Source organism: Peromyscus leucopus, chromosome X, assembly GCF_004664715.2.
Source record: "Peromyscus leucopus breed LL Stock chromosome X, UCI_PerLeu_2.1, whole genome shotgun sequence".
Lineage (NCBI taxonomy): Eukaryota > Metazoa > Chordata > Mammalia > Rodentia > Cricetidae > Peromyscus > Peromyscus leucopus.
In genome coordinates, this window is record NC_051083.1 from 131375634 (window position 1) to 131398642 (window position 23009).

Sequence of the window (23009 nt, forward strand, 5' to 3'; positions counted from 1 at the left end):
GATTTTATGTTTCCTGGAGCAGGGATCCTTACATATAGAAAAAAAATCAATAAATTCATGTGGAAATCAATGGAAACTCAATAATGAATTTTATAATACTTGAATATTCATGTGATATCATGTACATTTTTTAAGGTTGAGGAAATCTGGTGTCACAGTCTACTTTAGATTTCCTCAAATATTCTTTAACTTCATCTGCAATCTGAGACTAATGATGAACCTGTCTTGCAAGATGTCTGGGGTTCACAGATACTGTGGCAGTGTTCACATTGCAAGAATGTTCTTGTCATCCCTCAAAGCAGTTGTTAGCATTCAAGCATTTACACAGGTCTACTCTCCAGGACCTAGCAGCAGCCAAGATGTGACACTGTAGCTACTGCAGCCACTAAGTAGAGCATAGAGCACTCTCCCTATGCACCTGTGATATATCCCTTTATAAAAGGCAAACCCTTCTTGCCATTCCCTTTCCCTCTGCTCTCCCTAGGAGGCCACCTCTGCACCTCCCCCTAACAAACTTCCCACTTGAGCTCTGTTGCATGGCATGTCTTTGTGGTGCCCCTTGGCTCCAACCTGCCAAGGTTACCTACCCCCCAACCCCAACCCCTGCTAATTTATTGCAGCAGTTGATAGGAGAATGGGACATAATCACTGTTTTCCTTCCCAGAACACCAGTGATGGGATTTTTATCCTGAAGAAGCTGAAGGTTTGAAGGGGAGAGGTCGTAATGTTTAGGTGATGCTCAGAGCCTGTTCAAGTAACATGCTGACTGATAGACAGTTCACCAAGTGGTAGTTCTACTTTCAAGTCCCCCATCATATACCATATTGGAGCTGCTATTTTACTTTGATGTTTGACTCATTGCATTTACTGGTTGCCAAACCCTGGGAGAAAAATGTCATTTGCTTGACACACAGTAAGTCCTCAGTATGTTTATATTTGGGTTGGATTTTGATTGATTAAGTGTCACAGGGTGAGTGGAGGGAGATAGTATTCACTTACTATAAACCTGCTATGCTCACAGGAATTCAGTTCATTTTTTTGCATTAAAAACATGTAGGCATCTGATTTGACTGTCCAAGTTGAAGGGGAATTCAATGTAATCAGAGAATTCTTTCATATAGCATTCTTCTTTAAATGCAATAATATGCTAAACTATGTTCAAGTTCAAGTGTTGAAAAACTGAAAGATCCCAAGGTGAAATTCACTTTTTGTATAAACCTGAAGGGGAGGAAAACAGCTCAGTGTCCTATAGCATATCAGTGAAAGAGCAAGGAATCACTTTCTTTCCACATCATCCATTTTGATTTCACTGTTTCATTAAAGTGAAACCAAACTAGCCATTTGCAGACCTTGCCACTTTGTATTTAATAGGGAAAATAATGTTGTTAGCTTTTTTTTCTGTCTTTATGACTTACCTGACAGTGAACACTATCATATAGTGAGCTTCTCTGAGTGGAACTTATGTTTATTGTGTTTTGTTTATTTTAGACAAGCCTTCCCAATGATGCAAGCTGTGTTGAGGAAATCCTGCGGGTGAGTTTGAACTTTTATTTCTGTGCCTTTTTAAAAAAACTTTTATTCTTCTCTCATACATTATATCATGACTGTAGTTTCCCTTCCCTCGTCTCTTCTCAGTTCACCCTCCCCTCTCCCCCATATCCACTCCTTCTCCCTCCTTTTCCCTTCAGAAAAGAGCAGGTCTCCCATTGATATCCATTGTACATGGCCTAACTAGATACAATAAGACTGAGCAAAAAAACATCATATCACATGGCAATCCAGTAGGAGGAAAAGGGTTCCAAGAGCAGGCAAAAGAGTCAGAGACAGGCCCCAATCCCATAGGTGGTAACAAAGCAATCTATTTGTTTAAATTGGCAAAACTACTCTTCTGTTTCAAGAAGTATGATAATGAGGAAATGTTGAATTCAATATCCATGCTCTGCTGCTATATCACCTACCTCATTTCATACCTTTCATCACTCAGCATTCTAATGTCACTAAAATTTTGGCAATTTCTTCACTGGTCTAGGGATTAATATTGAGTCCTGGCTAGAAATGCCTCCCACCTTCTTTAGGAAATTTCCCCCTATTCAAGTAGCACACCACAATCCTCACCTTTCTACCTGGTGACTCTCAATGGAACCTCACTGAGCCTTGAATAAACTCAGTGCAATGTGGTTATGGAGACTGTGTGTGGTGTGGTAGGGAGGGAGGAATGGGAGACTGACAAGTCATGGCACGTCTGGACAGTCCTGCTTAGAGGAGTAGGAAGAGCTTAGGGGAAGATCAAAGTTGAAATGGTTGGTAGTAACTTTTTTGGAAGTTAACATACCAGTAAAAAAACAAAAGGAAGTGAGGAAAATGTATCTACCTATTATCTCTGCCAGTTGGCATCATATGCTAATAGAGTACTTCAAGAAGATGAAAAATGGAAGCTTTACCATTTGTCATTTTTGTGATATTGGGACTTTGGACAGATGAGTGCATCTTTCTGAATCTCCATTCCTTGTCTGTCAAATATTATAATAGCATAATTCTCTTGTAAACTGCCAAGTAGTATATAAATGCTCATTATTGTGATAAATGGTGACCAGTATAGGCATGTGGAAACCATGCAGTCTTCCCCTGGCAAAAAGGACAAAGTGTGTGTCATTGAAGACTTAGCAACCCCCTTTTCCTCACTTAACAACATCAGGATGGACCGGCCAGCAGGGAAGACTCCTCTGGTTAGCCCCCCACATTGGACCCTGTTATCTACAAGATGCACACCCTGCCCCAAACATACCCGCCCACTTGCAACCCCAGTGTATTCCTGAGACACAGAATCCACCAGCTCTGATTAAACCAAGAGTGGCTTCCTCAGACACAGAATCCCCCAGCTCTCTTTGGACCAAGAGCTATCATTGGACTAAGAGTAGCTTCCTGAACAGAGAATCTGCCAGCTCTGAATAGACTAAGATCCCTGATAGGACCAAGAGCAGCTCCCTGAGACACAGAATCTGCCAGCCCCAATTATATCAAGAGCTAAGGTTGGACCCAGAGTGGCCCCCTGAGACACAGACAAAGCAAGCACAAGTTGGACCAAGAGCAGCTCGCTCAGACACAGGGACCTCTTGCACCTATTGGAGGAAGAGATGGTTAGACATGAGTACAGAAGTACATACAACAACATAAAGAACAATATGGAATCACCAGAACCTAGCAGTTCTACAACAGCAGACCTGGACATCACAATGTAGAAGAAGCAGAAGAGAGTGGCCTTAAAAATAACTTTATGAAGATAATAGAGGTCTTTAAAGAGGAAATAAAAAATTCCCTTAAAGAAATTGAGGGAAATACAAACAAAAAAATTAGAAGATACCAATAAATTAAAGGAAGCTAAGAAACCATAAAAAAAAAATTAAACAGGTGAAGAAAACAGTTCAAGACCTGATAATTGAAATAAAAACAATCAACAAGACATAAACCACGGGAATGCTGGAAACAAAAAATCTGAGTAAATGAACAGGAACTACAGATGCAGCATAACCAACAGAATATAAGAGATGGAAGAGAGACTCTCTGGTATAGATCATACAATAGAGGAAATAGATTCTTCAGTTAAAGAAAACACCAAAGCCATAACACAAAATGTCCAGGAAATCTGGGACACCATGAAAAGGCCAAACCTAAGAATAATAGGGATAGAAGAAGGAGAATAATACCAACTCAAAATCATAAAAAATATATCTTCAACAAAATCATGGAAGAAAACATTCCCAACTGTAGTGGGTAACCATTCCAGCTTTGGTCTGGAAGTTTCAACCCCTATTGAGGCTTTGGTAACTATCACGCCTACAAAGCAGGGCCAAGAGAGGGCCCTGAAGACCCGAGATATGGATGCACCACCCTCTCTTGTTTCTTGGACCCTGGACCCTAAAGGTAGACTGAGGAGAGTTCTCCAGAGAACACTACCCTGTGCCTTTCCCAGAACCCATAACCTACCTATCCCTTCATTTGTAAGTTATGCCACTAAATAAATCTCCCTTTTAACTACGTGGAGTGGCCTTAATAATTTCACCAATATCTGGTGCTCATGTGGGGCAAATTCCAAAGGCCTGGGTGGCTCCCATCCTCAGCTTCCTCCCTGCATGGCGGGTACCTAAACCCGCCTGCAAAGTTCCATATAACCAGGGAATGCCTACAGGGTTTGGTTCCATTCTTAAAGAAGAAAATACCTACAAAGATACAAGATTACAGAACACCAAATAGACTAGACCCCCCCAAAAAAGTCCCGTCATCACATAATAATTATACCACTAAACATACAGAATAAAGAAAGATTATTAAGAGCAGCAAATGAAAAAGAAAAAGTGACTTATAAAGACAGACCCATCAGAATAACACGCAAATTCTCAGTGGAGACTCTGAAAGCCAGAAGGTCCTGGACAGATGTAATGCAGATATTAAGAGGCCACAGATGCCAGCCCAGACTACAATACCCAGCAAAACGTTCAATCACTGTAGACAGAGTGAACAAGATATTCCAAAACCACATTTAAACAATACCTAGCTACAAATACAGCCCTACAGAAAGCACTAGAAGGAAAACCCCAACCTAAGGAAGTTAGATGCACCCACTAAAACACAGGCAATAGATAACCCCACAGCAACAAATCTCAAAAAGGAAAAATATTCACACATTACCACCAAAACATAACAGGAATTAACATCACTTAATATCATTGGATTCAATTCAGCTATAAAAAGACAGAGGCTAACAGAAAGGATATAAAATCAGGATCCTTCCTTCTGCTGCATACAAGAAACACACCTCAACTTCAAAGACACACACTATCTCAGAGTAAAAGGCTGGGAAAAGACTTTCAAATCAAATGTAATTAAGAAGCAAGCTGGTGTTGCTATCCTAATATCTGACAAAATAGACTTCAAACTAAAATCAATCAAAAGAGATTGGGAAGGACATTATATATTTATCACAGGAAAAATCCACTAATATGAAGTCTCAATTCTGAACATTTATGCCTCAAACACAAGGGCACCCGCATATGTAAAAGGAACATTATAAAAGCTTAAATAACATATCAAACCCTACACATTAATAATGCGAGACTTCAACACCCCACTCTCACCAGTGGACAGATCTGCCAGACAGAAACTTAACAGAGAAATAAGGGATCTAACAGATGTAATGACTCAAATGGAATTAGGAGATATTTATAGAACATTCCACCCTAACGCAAAATAATATACCTTCTTCTCAGCACCACATGGAACCTTCTCTAAAATTAACTACATACTTGGTAACAGAGCAAATATCAACAGATACAAAAAGGTTGGAACTAGGCAGTGGTGGCACACACCTTTAATACCTGCACTAGGGAGGCAGAGCCAGGCCGATCTCTGTGAGTTCAAGGCCAGCCTGGTCTACAGAGTGAGACCCAGGACAGCCACCAAAACTAAACGGAATAACCTCCTGTATTTTATCAGACCACCATGATTAAAGTTAAATTTCACCAACAACAAAAATTACAGAAAATCTACAATCACATGGAGACTAAATAATTCTCAACTTAATCACCAATGACTCAAGAAAGAAATAAAGAGAGAAATTAAAGAATGCCTAGAATTCAATGAAAATGAATGTACTATATAACCAAACATATGGAACACTATGAAAGCAGTGATAAGAGGAAAATTCATAGCACTAAATTTCCACATAAAGAAGTTGGAGAAATCTCACACTAGTGACTTAACAGCACACTTAAAAGCTCTAGAAGAAAAATAAGTAAACTCACCCAGGAGGAATATATTCCAGGAAATAATCAAATTGAAAGCTGAAATCAATAAAATAGAAACAAAGAGAACAATACAAAGAATCAATGAAACAAAGGGTTGCTTCTTGGAGAAAATCAACAAGATAGACAAGTTCTTATCCAAACTAACCAAAAGGCAGAGAGAGAACATCCATATTAACAAAATCAGAAAGGAAAAGGGAGACATAACAGTAGACAATGAGAAAATATAGAGAATCATCAGGTCATACTTCAAAAACCTCCACTCCACAAAATTGGAAAAGCTGAAAGAAATGGACAATTTTCTGGATAGGTACCACATAACAAAATTAAATTAAGATCAGATGAACAAATTTAAATAGACCTATAACCCCTAAGGAAATTGAAATAGACATTAAAAGTCTCCCAACCAAAAAAAAAAAAAAAAAAAAAAACAGATGGTTTCAGCACAGAATTTTAAAGAAGAGTTATACCAATATTCTTCAAATTGTTCCACACAACAGAAACAGAAGGAACATTACCAAACTCTTTTTATGAAGCTACAGTTACCCTAATATCCAAACCACACAAAGATGCAGTAAAGAAAGAGAATTACAGACCAATCTCCCTCATGAACATTAATGCAAAATTACTCAATAAAATAATGCCAAAACAAATCCAAGAACACATCAAAGAAATTATCCACCATAATGAAGTAGGCTTCATCTCAGAGATGCAAGGATAGTTCAACATTTGAAAATCTGTCAATGTAATATACCATATCAACAAACTGAAAGAAAAAAACCACGTGATCATCTCATTAGAAGCTGAAAAAGCCTTTGACAAAATCCAACACCCACTCATGATAAAGGTCTTGGAGATCAGGAATACAAGGAACATACCTAAACATAATAAAGACAATCTATAGCAAGCTGACAGGCAACATCAAGTTAAATGAAGAGAAACTCAAAGGGATTCCACTCAAATCAGGAACAAGTCAAGGTATATCCACTCTCCCCATATTTATTCAATGTAGTACTCTAAGTCCTAGCTAGACCAATTAGACAACAAAAGGAAATAAAGGTGATAAAAACTGGAAAGGAAGAAGTCAAACTTTTTCTATTTGTAGATGATATAATAGTCTACGTAAGTGGCCAGATAATTCTACCAGGGAATCCTACATCTAAAAAAACACTTCAGTAATGTGGCAGGATACAAGATTAACTCAAAAAAATCAGTAGCTTTCCTATATACAAATGATAAACAGGCTGAGAAAGAAATCAGAGAAACATTACCCTTTACAATAGCCACAAATAATATAAAATACTTTGGGGTAACTCTAAGTAAGCAAGTGAAAGACTTATATGACAATAACTAAATCTCTGAAGAAAGAAATTGGAGAAAGATATCAGAAAATGGAAAGATCTCCCATGTTGTTGGATAGGTAGGATCAACATAATAAAAAAAAAGGCAGTCTTACCAAAAGCAATCTACAGATTTAATGCAATCTCCTTCAAAATCCCAACACAATTCTTCACAGATCTAGTAAGAACAATACTAGACTTTATATGGAAAAACAAAAAACCCAAGATAAGTAAAAAAAATCCTGTATTATAAAGCCACCTCTGGAGGCATCACCATCACTGACCTCAAGTGCTACTATAGAACTATAGAAGTAAAAACAGCTTGGTATTGGCATAAAAACCTACATGTGGACCAATGAAATTGAATTGAAGACCCTGGCATTAATCCACACACCTATGAACACCTGATTTTTGACAAAGAAACCAAAACTGTACAGTGGAATAAAGAAAGCAGCTTCAACAAATGGTGCTGGCATAACCTGATGTCAACATGTAGAAGATTGCAAGTAGATCCACATCTATTGCCATGCACAAAACTCAAGTCCAAGTGGATCAAAGACCGAAACATAAGACCAGTTACACTGAACCTGATAGAAGAGAAAGTAGGAAGTAGTCTTGAAGGCATTGGCACAGGAGACTACTTCCTAACTATAACACCAGTAGCACAGACACTGAGAGCAACAATTAATAAATGGGACCTCCTGATTATGAGAAGCTTCTGTAAGGCAAGGGACATCGTAAATAAGACAAAATGACAGCCTACAGAATGGGAAAAGATCTTCAACAACCTCACATCTGACAGAGTGCTAATCTCCAAAATACATAAAGAATTCTAGAAATTAGACATCAAAATGCCCAACAATCCAATTAAAAAAATGGGCTACTGAGATGAACAGAGAATTCTCAACAGAAGAACCTCAAATGGCCAAACGAAAAATAAGGAATTGCTCAACATCCTTAGTCATCAGGGAAATGCAAATCAAAATGACTTTGAGATATCTTCTTACACCTGTCAGAATGGCTAAGATCAAAAACACTGATGAAAGCTTATGTTGGAGAGGATGTGGAACAAGGGGAACACTCCTCCACTGTTGGTATGAGTGCAAACTTGTACAGCCACTTTGGATATCAGTATGGTGGTCTCTCAGAAAATTGGAAATCAATCTTGTTTAAGACCCAGCTATACTATTCTTGGGCATATACCCAAGGAATGCTCAATAATACCAGAAGGACACATGCTCAACTATGTTCATAGCAGCATGATTCATAATATCCCAAACCTGGAAACAACCTAGATGCCCCTCAACTGGAAAATATGGTACATATACAAAATGGAGTACTACTCAGCAGTAAAAAACAATGACATCATGAAATCTGAAGGCAAATGGGTGGAACTAGAAAATATCACCCTGAGTGAGGTAATCCAGACTCAGAAGGACAAATATGGTATGTACATAAGTGGATACATGATGTAAAGCAAAGTATAACCAGACTAAAACCCACAGCTCCAGGGAAGCTAGCTGACAAGGAGGACCCAAAGAGGGATGAATGGATTGCCCTGGGAAAAGGAAATAGACGAGATCTCCATGAGTAAACCGTGGATGGGGCAGCAGGCAATGGAGGGTAGGTGATGGGGGATGAGAACATAAGGGAACAGGATGGTCAAGCTAGAACATGGATGGAGTGGGAGAGCAATGAAAGAGATACTGTGGTGAAGGGAGATATCATGGGTATAGGGAGAACAGGGTGGTAGGGAAGTTCCTAAGAATTCATAAGGATGATCCCAGCTTAGACTACTAGCAATAGTGGAGAGGGTGCCTGGACTGCCTTTCCCCAGTAATCAGATTGGTGAATACCCTAACTGTCATCATAGAGCCTTTCTCCAGTAACTGATTGAAGCAGATGCAGAGAGCCACAGCCAAATACTAGGCCAAGCTCCAGGAGTCCAGTTGAAGAGAGAGACAAGGGATTCTATGAGCAAGAGACATCAAGATCATGATGGGGAAACCTACAGAGACAACCAAACCAAGCTAGTAGGAACTCATGAAATTTAAACCAATAGCTGTGGAGCCTCCAAGGGACTGGACTAGGACTCTGCATAAGTGAGACAGTATTTAACTTGATCTGCTTAAGCGGCTCCTGGCAGTAGGATCAGGATCCATCCCTGGTGCATGAGGGAGCTTTTTGGAGCCCACTACCTATGGTGGGACACCTCAAACAGCCTTGAGGCAGGGGGAGGGGCTTGAACCTGCCTCTACTGAATGTACCAGGCTCTGCTGACTTCCTGTGGGAGGCCTTACCTTCTTGTAGGAGGGAATGGGAAGTGCATTGTGTGAGAGGCTGGAGTGGCAGCAGGAGGGAAGAGGGGGATCTGCATTTGGTAAGTAAAATGAATAAAAAAATATTAATTAAAAAAAGAAATATAAAAAAAAGAAAAGAAAAGAAAACAAACAAACAAAAAACAATATCAGGATGACTCTCCTTACCACCAGCTCCTGGGTAAGAAATTTCTCAGATTGCTAGCATTTTAAGCCATTCCTGATAAGATGCTGTCAAGAAATAGTGAAGAACATTAAGCTCCCTACAGTCAAGTTGTCCTGCTAAATATGTTCCCATCCTATGGCTTTCCCTGAACCTGTTTCAGCCCAAAGACCTTAATGTTTTTGAGCATTAAGTAGATTTGTCTTACCTGTCTGATTAGAGATGATACTATATAGACAGAAGATATGGCAACCACTTTTGTAAGATAAAACCCTAGCAATTTGTTTGTTATTTGTCCTTGGGGTCCTGGAGATTGACAGAAGGCATGGCAGTCATAGTGAAATCTACAAGTATGATACACCCTAGGAACTTGGCTATTTGCTCTGTCCCATTGAGTAGATACAAGAAATTGCATTCACTCCTTCCTTCTTGTCAGCCACCTTCCTTAAAGAAAGACAACAGTGAAAGAAATGGCTTCCTCAGTGGACATGCTAACCTCAGTCTTCTCTTGCTCCCCTGAGAGGGTGAGGGCAAGCATAAATTAATTCTGTGAGTCAGGTGTTTTTCTTCATACCCAGAATTCCAGATTCATCTAAGAGTCACTACCTAACTTGTCACAATTGAATTCTCTCCTTCAGGGCAGAGCAGCCTGCTGCTTAAGTGTTTCACACAGTGGCAGTGGGGAAATTAACTGGAACACCTGTCAGAGTCCAACCAGTTAGGGAAACTGGATTTTCACTTTAGCCATGGAAAGAAAGGCAGGCTGCTTTAATATGCTGATAAAAGATAGAAACATTTGAAAAAGTAACAAAAGTCTTTCTGTTGTTTTTGGAAGAGAATCTAGGGAAAGTTGGTGTTTTGATTTTTGTTTTGGTTGTTTGATTTGCTTTCTTTTTTGGAAGGAGCAATCATTGTATAGCTCCATTTTGTTCATTTTCTTCAGCAGTGTTATAAAAAGAATACTTTCTCGCTGGGCGGTGGTGGCGCACGCCTTTAATCCCAGCACTCAGGAGGCAGAGCCAGGCGGATCTCTGTGAGTTTGAGGCCAGTCTGGACTACCAAGTGAGTCCCAGGAAAGGCGCAAAGCTACACAGAGAAACCCTGTCTCGAAAAACAAAAACAAAAAAAAAAAAAAAAAAAAAAAAGAATACTTTCTCTTATGGAAGAGGAGAATGATTTATTCCCCATACATGGAACATAAGTTAACTTTCCAAAGTTTATTCCCCAATTTTTATGACTAATTCTTAAATTTTTATAGACTGCATAGAGTGTCACAACAGAGCATGTTCTGGGATTTTGTTTTGTTTTGATCACATATACATGCTGCTGGTCTCAGGACCTTTGTTATCTGTAGGTTGTTCTACAGTAAGTCTATTTTCTATTTTCATCCCCATCTGCCTCCTTCTTAGGGGAGATACTTTTCTTTTTCTCAATTCCTCCCCTGAATCCTTCTGTACTTTTCAAACTAAATTGATTTAAAAGCAGACTCATCTCTCCTAGGTAAAGTGACTGTGTAGCCAAAGGATCTGGATCTAGCCCCCTGAGGAGAAAGAACTGGCTCCCAATTGCTCTTGGCACTCCTTTCCTTTAGTCTTGATCTGAAACACAAAGGACAATTGTCCCCTTTCTACACCACTGCCTAGCCCCCAGGGAAGGAAGTCTTTATTAATTAAATTTGTTCTTTGACAATTTAATATATATTGTATATAATACATTCTGATTGTTACATTGATACATTGTTCTTATCTCCCACAATCTCTTACTCCCACCCCTGTCAACCACTGGCTCTTTCAAGTCATATTCCACATTTACGTTATGTTGTTTTGTCTTGTGACAGTAGTCACTGAGCAAGCTATTTGTTTGTATATGTATATTTTAGGTTTTTTTTTCATTCTCTTAACTTCTCTTCCTCTCTAATCCTCTTTTTCCCACCATATATGAAAACACCAGGACAGATTTTAATATTAGTCGAGTGTGATATCATCTGTCTACCTCATGGCCAGCCCTTTGGTCTCCCAGTCAATAGAAATGCTTTTGCCTCATGCAATTTATTTTGGCCCCATTTCTCAAAATACTATTTAAGTTCAAACCAAATCATTTTTATTGAAAGCCTCTCTCACCATTTCTCTGAAAATGGACTCAGCTTCCCTTCAGACCAGCATTTCAATTCCTCTTTCTTTGCACTGCTAGCTGTCTTACCTAGCACGTTCCTTCTTGTCCTCATGCCCTTGAAGCCACAATCTGAGGCCTCTGCAAGTGGCACATTAAGCTGCATGGTGGATTTAGCCTTTGCTAGTACAAAACAAAAAAAAGAGGTTTCTGGGCTACACGCTGCTTTGATAAAAGCATAGACCCAGGAGGGCTCCCAGAGCTGGCGGAAAACGTACCACCGCCATGTTGGAAAGCTGAAGTGGGCGGAGCCAGCAGCCACAGCGCCATTTCAGGCTTAGAAGGCTGCAGTTTAAAGCAATAGGCTCAAGGTAATATAAAATATAAGCAAAGCCAGAGGCTATGGATTTGTTCCAGATTAAGATACATCAGGTTTGACCAGCCAAGACCCCCTGAAAGGTCTCCGATGACACCATGGCCCAGATGATCCAACATCCAGAATCGTTTCAAGGCAACTGGCTCAGACGATACAGTCTCACGGACTACTCCATGATCCTAAAATTTTCTTTGTGTCCCCATAAGATACAGCGCCCCCCTCCAGCAGGAAGTAGTAAGAGAAGCTACGCCCAAATTCCCAAATATACCAAGCTGACTTTGGAGATGTGTAAAAGTTAAAACCTTCCTTTAAAAAAAAAAGAAAGGGGAAGTGCTGTGGGACGGTCTGTATGTCAAATTGCTCTGATTGGTCAATAAATAAAACACTGGTTGGCTAGTGGCCAGGCAGGAAGTAGGTGGGACAAGGAGAGAGGAGAATTCTGGGAAGTGGAAGGCTGACACAGAGAGACACTGCAGCCGCCGCCATGACCAGCAGCATGTGAAGATGCCGGTAAGCCACCAGCCACGTGGCAAGGTATAGATTTATGGAAATGGATTAATTTAAGCTATAAGAACAGTTAGCAAGAAGCCTGCCACGGCCATACAGTTTGTATGCAATATAAGTCTCTGTGTTTACTTGGTTGGGTCTGAGCGGCTGTGGGATTGGTGGGTGACAAAGATTTGTCCTGACTGTGGGCAAGGCCGGAAAACTCTAGCTACAACAATCACATTACAACAGGCTAGCTAAACCTTATAGGTAATCTTACTTTCCTGTGACAGGTGACTACAGTTCAAAGCACTTCGACTTTATTATGTTTATTGAGAAAATCACATAGTCATTTATAACTTGAGTAAATCAAAGTCCCCAAGGTTAAATGACCTATAGTCAAGGGTAGGGCTTGCATGAGGCAGAAGTAGAAGAAAGCATAGCCTTTTTTGTTGTCTAAATATAGTGATCTTGGCACTGTACTTAGCTGTCAAGTGCCCCTCCACCAGCCTTCTTTGAGAATCTCTTAAAAATTATCAAAAAGTTTGCTTCAGACAGTGACTGACATTTCTTGCATTTTAAAAGAGCATTAATAGCTCAACATAGTTTGAGCAAGTCTTAACTTGAATATTTTCAAGTCCCGTTTATAATAGAGACAGCAGTAGCAAATATACTACCAGTGATAAAAGAAGTAATAATAGTGATATTTAGACATCATTTCCACGAATTTCTTTGAATTTTCAGGGAAACCTTCAGAGGTTTCACTGTTCATCATATTTCACCTAACTGAGAAGAGTCAAACCCTGAGAAGGGAAGCCATTGCCCTAAGTCACAGCTCTCCAGGTCTTGACAACTATCCTGACTTCTCACCCTCTTGCTTACCTGAATCTAGCTTTATTTAATAGGCTCCCGTTAAATTTATGGTTAATAGCATAATGTCCTCAGTGAATTATGTACTTTATCTACTGTTATTTCCTTAATTTGTACAAATTAAATTATGCCAACATATTTTTTTTCAAACATACTAGAATGCTCCCACCTACAAAACATTTTCATAAAACTGACTTAATCCCACAAAGCAAGCTATATAGACTTAGGTCTATTTGGTACTTTACAAGAATAACATTACTTCATATAAATTTTACAAATCAGAAATATAAAGGCAGCCGTTTGTGTAGTGCATCCTACCCTATGTACTTGCTTCTATCAGTGTACCATTTGCTATTTAGATTCAAGCTACTCTCTAGTGCAAACAGAAATAAAATATAACAATAGCTCCACCCCAGTGGTGGCGTTTTGCAGTTAAAATTCACCTATCATACAGGGATTCCTAGACAGCTTGTAAGTAATAATATGGACAACACCAGCAGCTTCTTTTCTGAGCTCTATGGGGTTTTATGCATCATAGAGTCATCATTTTGGGGAACATTAAGCCAATGAGAGTAGCATGCTTTAAATGCTACTGTCTGAGGATGGATGTTCAATGATAATATGTTCCTCAACAATATGATTTATTTGTTTCTAGCAAGAATTTACATAAAATGTCAATAAGCTATCAATTAAATCCTTTCTGGAGTCAAAAATGCTGATAAAATGTGTCTCTTAGATTTGATGATGAACAGATTGTGTTTTCTAGCAAAGTACCTTCTGTAGATGATAATTTTATAGGCAAACATCTGTAAGGGTAATTCACTGTTTATGAGAAATGCCGAATTTGCTATCTAGGGTTTAGGAACTGTATTTGATAAATTGTACTTTCTTATAATTTCCCCTGCCATATGGACTGGATTGGTAAACACCTATATGGGCATCACTTTTTTATTACAGCTGATCTGTGTCTCTACAGCATACTAAATTATGGCAATTCTATTCGTTACTTTTATATTTTTGTTCACAGTTTTACCATGCAACAAACTTAACAAATAATTATAGGACAGCCATATACAGTACTTGTTACTTTTAACCTTTAACAGGGTTAATGAAAAAGTCCATATGAGGAATCAGATAAAATGGATCAGGGAACAAAATTGGTCAGACAATTATGCCTGAAAGAAAATTTGATTATATTATCATAATTATACAGAATAATCAAGCACCTTTCAGCAAAATTTCTTTTAACTTTAATCAATAATTAGGCAATTGATTTTATATCCTGTCAAATGAATGTATAAATAGTGTTCAGACGGAACTCATGTAGGAGATTTTCTATATAACTGTCTTAAATGTTAATCCTACTGGAATATTTCTAAAAGCATCAATCCCATTCTGGTATGGACTTTTAAAATTATAGTTTCTTTGAAATACTGATATAAAAGTCCATCTAAGTAGCCGGGCGGTGGTGGCACACGCCTTTAATCCCAGCACCCGGGAGGCAGAGCCAGGTGGATCTCTGTGAGTTCGAGGCCAGCCTGGACTACCAAGTGAGTTCCAGGAAAGGCACAAAGCTACACAGAGAAACCCTGTCTCAAAAAAAAAAAAAAAAAAAAAAAAAAGTCCATCTAAGAATGAAAACAATTGCTAAATATAATTTAGACTATAATTAATGTTAACATTGATAGAATCAAATAAACGAACTAGTATTTGTACCCTCACCTAATCTGATGACTAGCTTTTACCTAATGACATTGTGAAATGTATAAATTTGTCAGCAGGTGAAAATGCCCTTGACTGAATAAATTATGTGGAGTACTAACTTTTCTGAAGCTAATTCAAACCACTAATGGACTTAATAAGAACCATGCACATGATAGGTGAGCTATTCATAGAACTAAATTAGTCTATAAGAAATATTACCCATTATTCTCCTTCCAGTAATCATTTCCTCTTTTCTCAAGCACAAACCAACCTAGAAAAAAGATGCTAAATTTAATTACAAAAACTATTATGTGAATAATGAAGGTAAGCCATCCAATGTGCTTCCGAATGCACTTAGAGCCTGTCAAGCAGTTTAAATATTTCGTGTGGAATCTGGGGGCTTGCAAGCTATCATATGAGGTGAATTTTAAGTATTTTACAGACATCATTGGGAAAGTGAGTAATGTGAGTAGTGAGGTTACTGGCTCAGTGAATCATGAGAACCTGTCACACATGGGGAGATGCCATGAAAGAAATGATGTCAAATAGCGGTAACTTAGCAACTGAGCATTTAGCTTTCCAGGGAGGGAGCAGAGTAGTCCCTCAAAAATGGGTGAGTAGATACATGAGTCCCTATATATTTTAGGTGAGTTATAAAAATAAGTCTGTTTTCTGTCAACCTGTTTCTATTTGTGAATATGGTGATTCATTATTTTCCATTGAATTGGATGAAAGCAGGTGAATTTAAGCTATGTGTAAAATTTACATCTGCTTTCTATATCTTGGTTATACGGAAAAGGGCAATGAAATAATGCATTGATTTCACAAAGAGAGTTCTAGGTTTATCTTAAAGAAGAAATAGCTTCTGACTTTTGTTTGAGAACCAGCCTTTTGGTTCAGGCTTTGTCAGTAGAATTGGGTTAGGAGAGTACTGATGTAACCAACCATCTTATTAAATAAGAAACACAGAAACAATGTAAAAGAGAAAGCCGAGAGGTCAGAGCTCAGAGCTAAAATCTCACCCTTCCGCCTGCGGTGTCCCAGCTTCCCGAAGGAGACTCTATATCCTGTCTGTTCGTCTATTTATAGTATTTTGTTCTGCCTTCTCATTGGTTGTAAACCCAAACACATGACTGCCTCATCACTATCTGAATGTACAGCCCCCTAGGTCTTAAAGGCATATGTCTCCAATACTGGCTGTATCCCTGAACACACAGAGATCTATGGGATTAAAGGTGTGTGCCACCACCACCACACTCTTGCTATGGCTCTAATAGCTCTGACCCCCGGGCAACTTTATTTATTAACATACAATCAAAATCACATTTCAGTACAATTAGAATACCACCACATTTCCCGTCTTCTATTTTAATAAAAAGAAAAAAAAAGCAAAAGGTTATAACTAACAAAAGAAAAACTATATACAAAAGTACAATAACTATATACAATATATACAAGTAATAAATACCTAAACAGGTATTTGACAAATCAGAGAAAATAATTCCATTATCTATCCTATTTTGGTAAATCCAAGATGTATCTAATGCACTTTCTATCCTAATTAATTTTCAACTATAACTAACTACTCTTCAACCATAACTAACTAAACTTCAACTCCCTCAGAGACCCAAGAAGGGAATAATATTAGCTAACAAAAATAAAAACAGGAAGTGCATGCAAGCAACTTCCAAAAACTTTTGTGAGTTGACAGAAACAGCCAGCTGCCTGGACAGTCACCTGAGGTTTCTCCACAGTGTTGGGGCATCATCTTCAGCCTATAGGCTTAGTGTATCTGACAGACTCATTTGTGAAGTAGGATGTACACAAGGTCAACAGTTCAATCTCACATTGGGTGAGAGCAGTCCATGTACCAGAAACACCTGAATTCCACTAGTGTCTTGTCATGATTCAGGATTTTAAATTCTGGAAATTGTTGACAGTTTTTTAATTCAGCTGTCCATTCTTCTTGGCTGTGTATATATGGCTTCATCTCAGCATCCCCTTCTTCTCCACATCCCTCTATTAAATGCCAGTCTACTTTCGAGAGGCATGGCTTTCAGCTGCTGTTCCATTGCACAGCAGAAGCCATCGGCATCTCTGCCTGTTAAGCTGCCTTTAAAGAAAAGGGCACTGTACCTTTTCTGGATTGCGAAGGCCACTTCAGGGATGGGGCCATATTGTCCTGGCCTCAGAAGATGCCTTTTGATAAAGCCATAATCACACTTGTTTTGGCAAGAATCAGTAGTCCTTTGTTTCGTGTTCTGTCTGTCCATTTTGTCCTGTTGATACGAGGATACTTTGTTGTCCAGTGGTTAACTTTTGCCACAATGAAAGTTGACTCCATATGCAGTTTCTTCAATGCCCATATTTTCTCTGAAGTAGATTGGTACTGCCAGGAGCTGACATGTCTCAAAAAAGAAAATTTTCTAAGTTATTAAAACATTTTAAATGCCATATTCTGTAGATCTCTGAAGGGTTTGAAGATGACCTGTCTAAAACATCTCTGCTCAATTTTTTAAACATATCTAATATGACTACAAGTTCTATTGTAATGTCTAACTACTAACTTTCATTTCTTTATATCCTAGTAGTTGGTAATAATAACATTCAAGAATCAGAAATTTGCATTACATTGTTAAATGAATGGTGTAGCATGAATCTTAAAAGTTCTTATTAATAAAATCAAACCCGAGGCGAGTTATTGGGGTCCATGCTGGTAGATCAGAGAGACAGACCAAGCCACAGCTATCTCACCTCACCGGATCCTCAGCTGGTCTTGTCTCCTCAGACTGGAGGCCTCTGAGTCCTCATCCGGAATGGGTCTCAGCTGAATTGTGTTGCTCCAAAGCCTGAATGCTTAACCAGCCAAAATCTGAACCAGCCTCATGCCTAACCAGCCAAATGCCTAACCAGCCAAAAGCTTCTAGTTTCTGGTCCTCACGCCTTATATATCTTTTTGCTACCACCACTCCCTGGGATTAAAGGCTGGCTTTCTGGGATTAAAGGCATGTGTCACCATGCTTGGCTATTTCCAATGTGGCCTTGAACTCATAGAGATCCAGAGGGATTTCTATCTCTGGAATGTTAGGATTAAAGGTGTGAGTGCCACCATTTTCTAGCCTTTGTATCTAGTGGCTGTCTGTTCTCTGACCCCAGATAAATTTATTAAGGTACACAATATTTTGGGGAACACAATACCACCACAGAATGGTATGAATACAATTAGAAATATACATATAGCATTTTCTAACAATATCAATTTCAAATTTGTATACAATATAAAACAATTCAATCCAATGTAAAGTATTTAAAATTAGTAATTGTCTTTTTCTTTTCTTTCTTTCTTTCTTTTTTTTTAAACAAGAACCTTAAATCTAATCTCCTTTGCTTAGCCTTTTGCTTAACCCTTGTCAATAACTTGTAACCAACCCCCCTAAATACTGAAAATTATCCCAGACCCAAAACCCATTAAAAAAACCAAAAAACCACCCGCCCCACACCACCTCTTTGGGAATGTGGGCGTCGTATTCTTAAAATTGCTTCCTGCTGGGTATGGGCGAAGTTTTCTTTATCCTGAAAGAAAAATTTTAGGTTAATTGTCAAATTCTAGGAGAGGTAACTATATCCTTCAGGAGAGAAAATGGTAATACAATAAAGTCTGCCATTCTATTTGTAACATGTGACCAGTGTCTAGAAAAATGCACCAAAATGACAATCTTCTCATAATTAATATGGTAGGCATCTTCTAGTTTTTAAATGAAAAGTGAAAGAATAAAGGAAAGATCAGTCTTTCATATATATATATATATATATATATATATATATATATATATATATATATATATATATCATTATGGAGGCTTCCAGGGTAGTGCCAATTGGATTTCTCCGTATCCTGAGTCTTGAAATGTGTGGTTGCTTCAGCAATAAGGTCTTACATTTAAGTTCTAGAAGGCAGCCAAGGGAGATGTCTATAGCCTATACTATTGTGGGAATGTTTTGGACCCTTCCCCTGAATAAAAATTTGAAAAAAAAAGTTTTCCCATGCATGGCACTGGGGTCAGCCATAAACACTCATACATATAAGCAACACTAAATGGACTCAATGTGGTGTGTGTGTGTGTGTGTGTGTGTGTGTGTGTGTGTGTGTGTGTACATACATATATACACACATCTGTATATTTGTGTGTGTGTGTGTATGTGTGTGTGTGTGTGTGTGTGTGTGTGTGTGTGTGTGTGTGTGTGTGTTAGTCAGGATTCTCAAAAGGAACAGAACTGATAGAGTGAAATACATGGGATTTATTAGAGTGGCTTAAAGGCTGTGCTCTGAGTAGCACAACAATGGCTCTTGACAGAAAGGCCAAGAATATGGTAGCTGTTCAGTTGACAAAACTGGATATATTAGCAGTCTCATTCTGGTGGGGAGTCCTGGAGGATTCCTAGAGAGCTGGTTGTCTTCAGTCTATGCTGGAAACATGAAGAGATATCTTCTAATACCAGTGAAGAAATGTTTTAGCAACAGGACAAATGAACTTGCCTGTGAAAGTGAACACAAGCAGGCATCAAACAAAAGCTTCCTACTTCCATGTCCTTTAATGTGGACTGCACCAGAAGGTGTGGCCCCACCTCCAATGATGCAATTAAGAAAATTCCTCACAAGCATGCCCAGCTGCTTGGATTTTAGCTAATTCCAGGTGTAGTCAAGCTGACAACCAAGCTGAGCCATAGCAGTGTGTGTGTGTGTGCGTGTGTGTGTGTGCATGTGTGTGTGTGTGTGTGTGTGTGTGTGTGTGTGTGTGTGCATGTATGTATGTTAAACAACAATAATTAAAGACTAGGTCATGAATTTGAGAGGGTATAAGAGACATAGAGCAATTAGGAGGGAGAGAAGGTGGCATATAAATGATGTAAATACAATAACCATGTATGAAATTTCAACAAAATAATTTCTAGAATATTTGAAAAATAATCCTAAACTCCATAATTTATCTTACCAAAAGAAATTCACAAGACTATGCCACAGTTAATTCTTGGAGTTCCAAAAGGATGCAAGGTAAGAGATGACTCCTAGTTATATGTCTGGGCCACAGCAGCACTGATATTGAAGGTTAAAAAAAAAAAAAAAACTAAAAGAAATATTAGAGTAATGGGAATGAGTATAAAGGATAGAGAATGGAACTCCCATTGGACAAATTTGACACACAGTTTGAAAATTGGGGAAGGCAGAATTGAATGAGAAATTCCATTAATAATACATGCTTGTAGAAAAACATTCTGTCGGTAAGGTAAGTGGAAGATTTAGATGCTACTTGAGAAATAGGTTGCAGGTACAACAGTGGTCCATAAAAGAGAAGTAAAAACAAAAGACACTCACTCTCACAGTCTCACAGACTCCTGTATTTGGATGGGTATTCCTCCTTGCTTGGAATTCATCTAATCCCTCACTGGTCCTAGAATTCTTGTCACTGAAATTTTAGCCAGAATAAAAAAATTAAATCACCATAAGATCTACGTACAAATCCACACTTATATGGGGGAAAAAAACATACCAGGAAAAGTAATGGCATGAAACAAATATAATGGCAAGGATTTGTTAAAACAACAACAACACTAAGAAATTTTATGTTAAACAAAAAGAAATCCACCCAAATCACTGATATAAGAACTTAAAGGATCTAGACTTGGAGACACATTCTATAATCTCAGTTCAATAGAATGACCCTGGCTTTGAAAACAGTCTGAGTTGCATTTGATTCTTTGTCTCAACAACAGAGCTTAAAATTTTGTTTTTGTGTGTTTGTTTGTTTTGTTTTGTTTTAATAGATAATAGATGGTGTGCTTACCAGTAACTATAGAACTGTAGACCTGGATTTCTCTCCATCATATTCCCAAGGATATTTTCCCATCCATGCTCATAAGAACGGTCCTGATTAAATTCAGTGGGTCACAAAACAAAGCCATAAATGTAGGAAAAGGATTTGTAGTGAGGATGGGAGGAGATTGATAGGGGTGGAATGTGTATAAGAGAATGTCAGGGGTAAGTGTGATTATAATGCGTTATATATATGTATGAACTGATAGACTAATAAATTTAATGTAAAAAGTAATAAGGTCAAGTCAAGAGATATAAATTAGAGAATTAGGAGCAGAAAATTATCACAAAAAAATTCAAGAAGTTGATTTTCTGAAACAAATCAACAATAAAAATAGGTTATGTATTACTTAATATAATTAAGAAAAGTGAGGGAAATCTCAAAAACATAAAGCAAGGAATAAGACAGAAAAGTGCCAATTGTAACCGTAAGTATCATAAGTGGCAATTTACTCACAGTACAAATAAAAGTGAGCCTGTAGACTAAATAAATATTTTTCTAATAAAGTATATTTGAGTGATAATGACCACACCTAAGACAGATTTTAAATAGACTTATCACTATCTATAAAATGAAGATACCTTATCTCTTAAAAAGCATGAGTCTCAGGTGGCATTTCTTGAGCTGATTCAAGCGAACTATTTACAAGAATAGTGCAACTTAACTATTTTAAACATAAAACAAGAGACATTATTTGGAAAATGTTTTTAGAAAAGCCAGTCAAGCATAAATATGACAAAATATCATATAACAGCAAAATTGAAAAATGAAATATCACTTATGAATATTGATCCAAAGACTTATAAAGGAATACTGACATAGAAAATCAGGCAACACTTTAAAGGACATAGATCATGTCAAGTGGATTTTAGTCTAGATTTTCAAAAGTCTCTCTAATATTTAGGAATATGTATCATATTGTCTTTTATAAATAGAATATAAGAGAAAAATACATGATCATAGGATAATTAAGGTACTTAAGGAAGTTCAATACACATTCTTGATAAAATAAAATAAATGGAAACATCCTTAAAATGGCACAAAGTACCTATGTCAACCCTAAAACTAATATCACATTTTTATTAGGAAACTAAATTTCCAATTATAGTCAATAAGAGACTAAGTGTTATTTACACCACTACTGTTTAGTTTTGTTCTAGGGGTTAGCCAAAACAAATAAAGCAAAGGAAAAAAAAAGAAATTTAAGTAGGAGAAGATATGTTAAATGGTTATTTGTAAACTACATATACATGTATGTGTAGTTATGTGTATATATGTATAATATATATATATATATATGTTTGGGTAAACATATATATATATATATATATATATAGTTATTTTGAAAATCCATGACAATTAATCCCAAATACTATTATAAATAACACAATTTTAAATTTTTTTCTTATTTTTAAGATTGTAATATAATTAAACAATTTTCTTCTCTTCCTCTTGAAGTCCTCACATGTACTCCTACTTGTTCTATTTCAAATCCATGCCTCTTTTTTGTCAATTGTTGTTCCATAGATATTTGTATATATACATGTCTTCTTAAATACATGAATACAACTTGGCAGTCTATATAACATATGTGTGTTTTCAGAGCTTACCATTTGGTATTTGGTAACCAATCAGTGTGTTCAGCCCTCAATAAGGCTATTTCTCCCACTCTCAGCATTTCTTAGTTTCCTATAGTTCTTTGTGTAGAGTTGAGGCCTTGTGAGCTTTCCCCTGTCCACTTTTGTTGTCCTTGTTCACCTCCTGTTTAGGATGTCATATTGGTGAGACTTTATGTATGTAGGTTCTGACATTCCTAGAAGACACAATACCACACCAAACTTCACAATCCTGGCTCTTAGAGTTTTTCTGCCCTCTCTTCTGCAATGATCCCTGTGCCTTAGATGTGGGAGTGTTTTGTAGATGTATCCATTGGAACTGGGATCCACAACTCTGCATATTGATTGGTTGTGGT

At 37.8% G+C, this 23009-nt stretch overlaps 1 protein-coding gene across 4 annotated transcripts in view; it reads left to right on the forward strand.

Moving 5' to 3' along the window:
• The window catches only part of Aff2 (AF4/FMR2 family member 2), a 638276-nt gene that overhangs the window by 380331 nt on the left and 234936 nt on the right, over positions 1-23009 (forward strand). For all 4 annotated transcript variants that reach the window (XM_028855771.1, XM_028855773.1, XM_028855772.1 and 1 more), the window contains exon 4: positions 1489-1533. In XM_028855771.1, coding sequence (XP_028711604.1) covers positions 1489-1533 — 45 coding nt within the window. The remainder of the gene's footprint in view (positions 1-1488; positions 1534-23009) is intronic.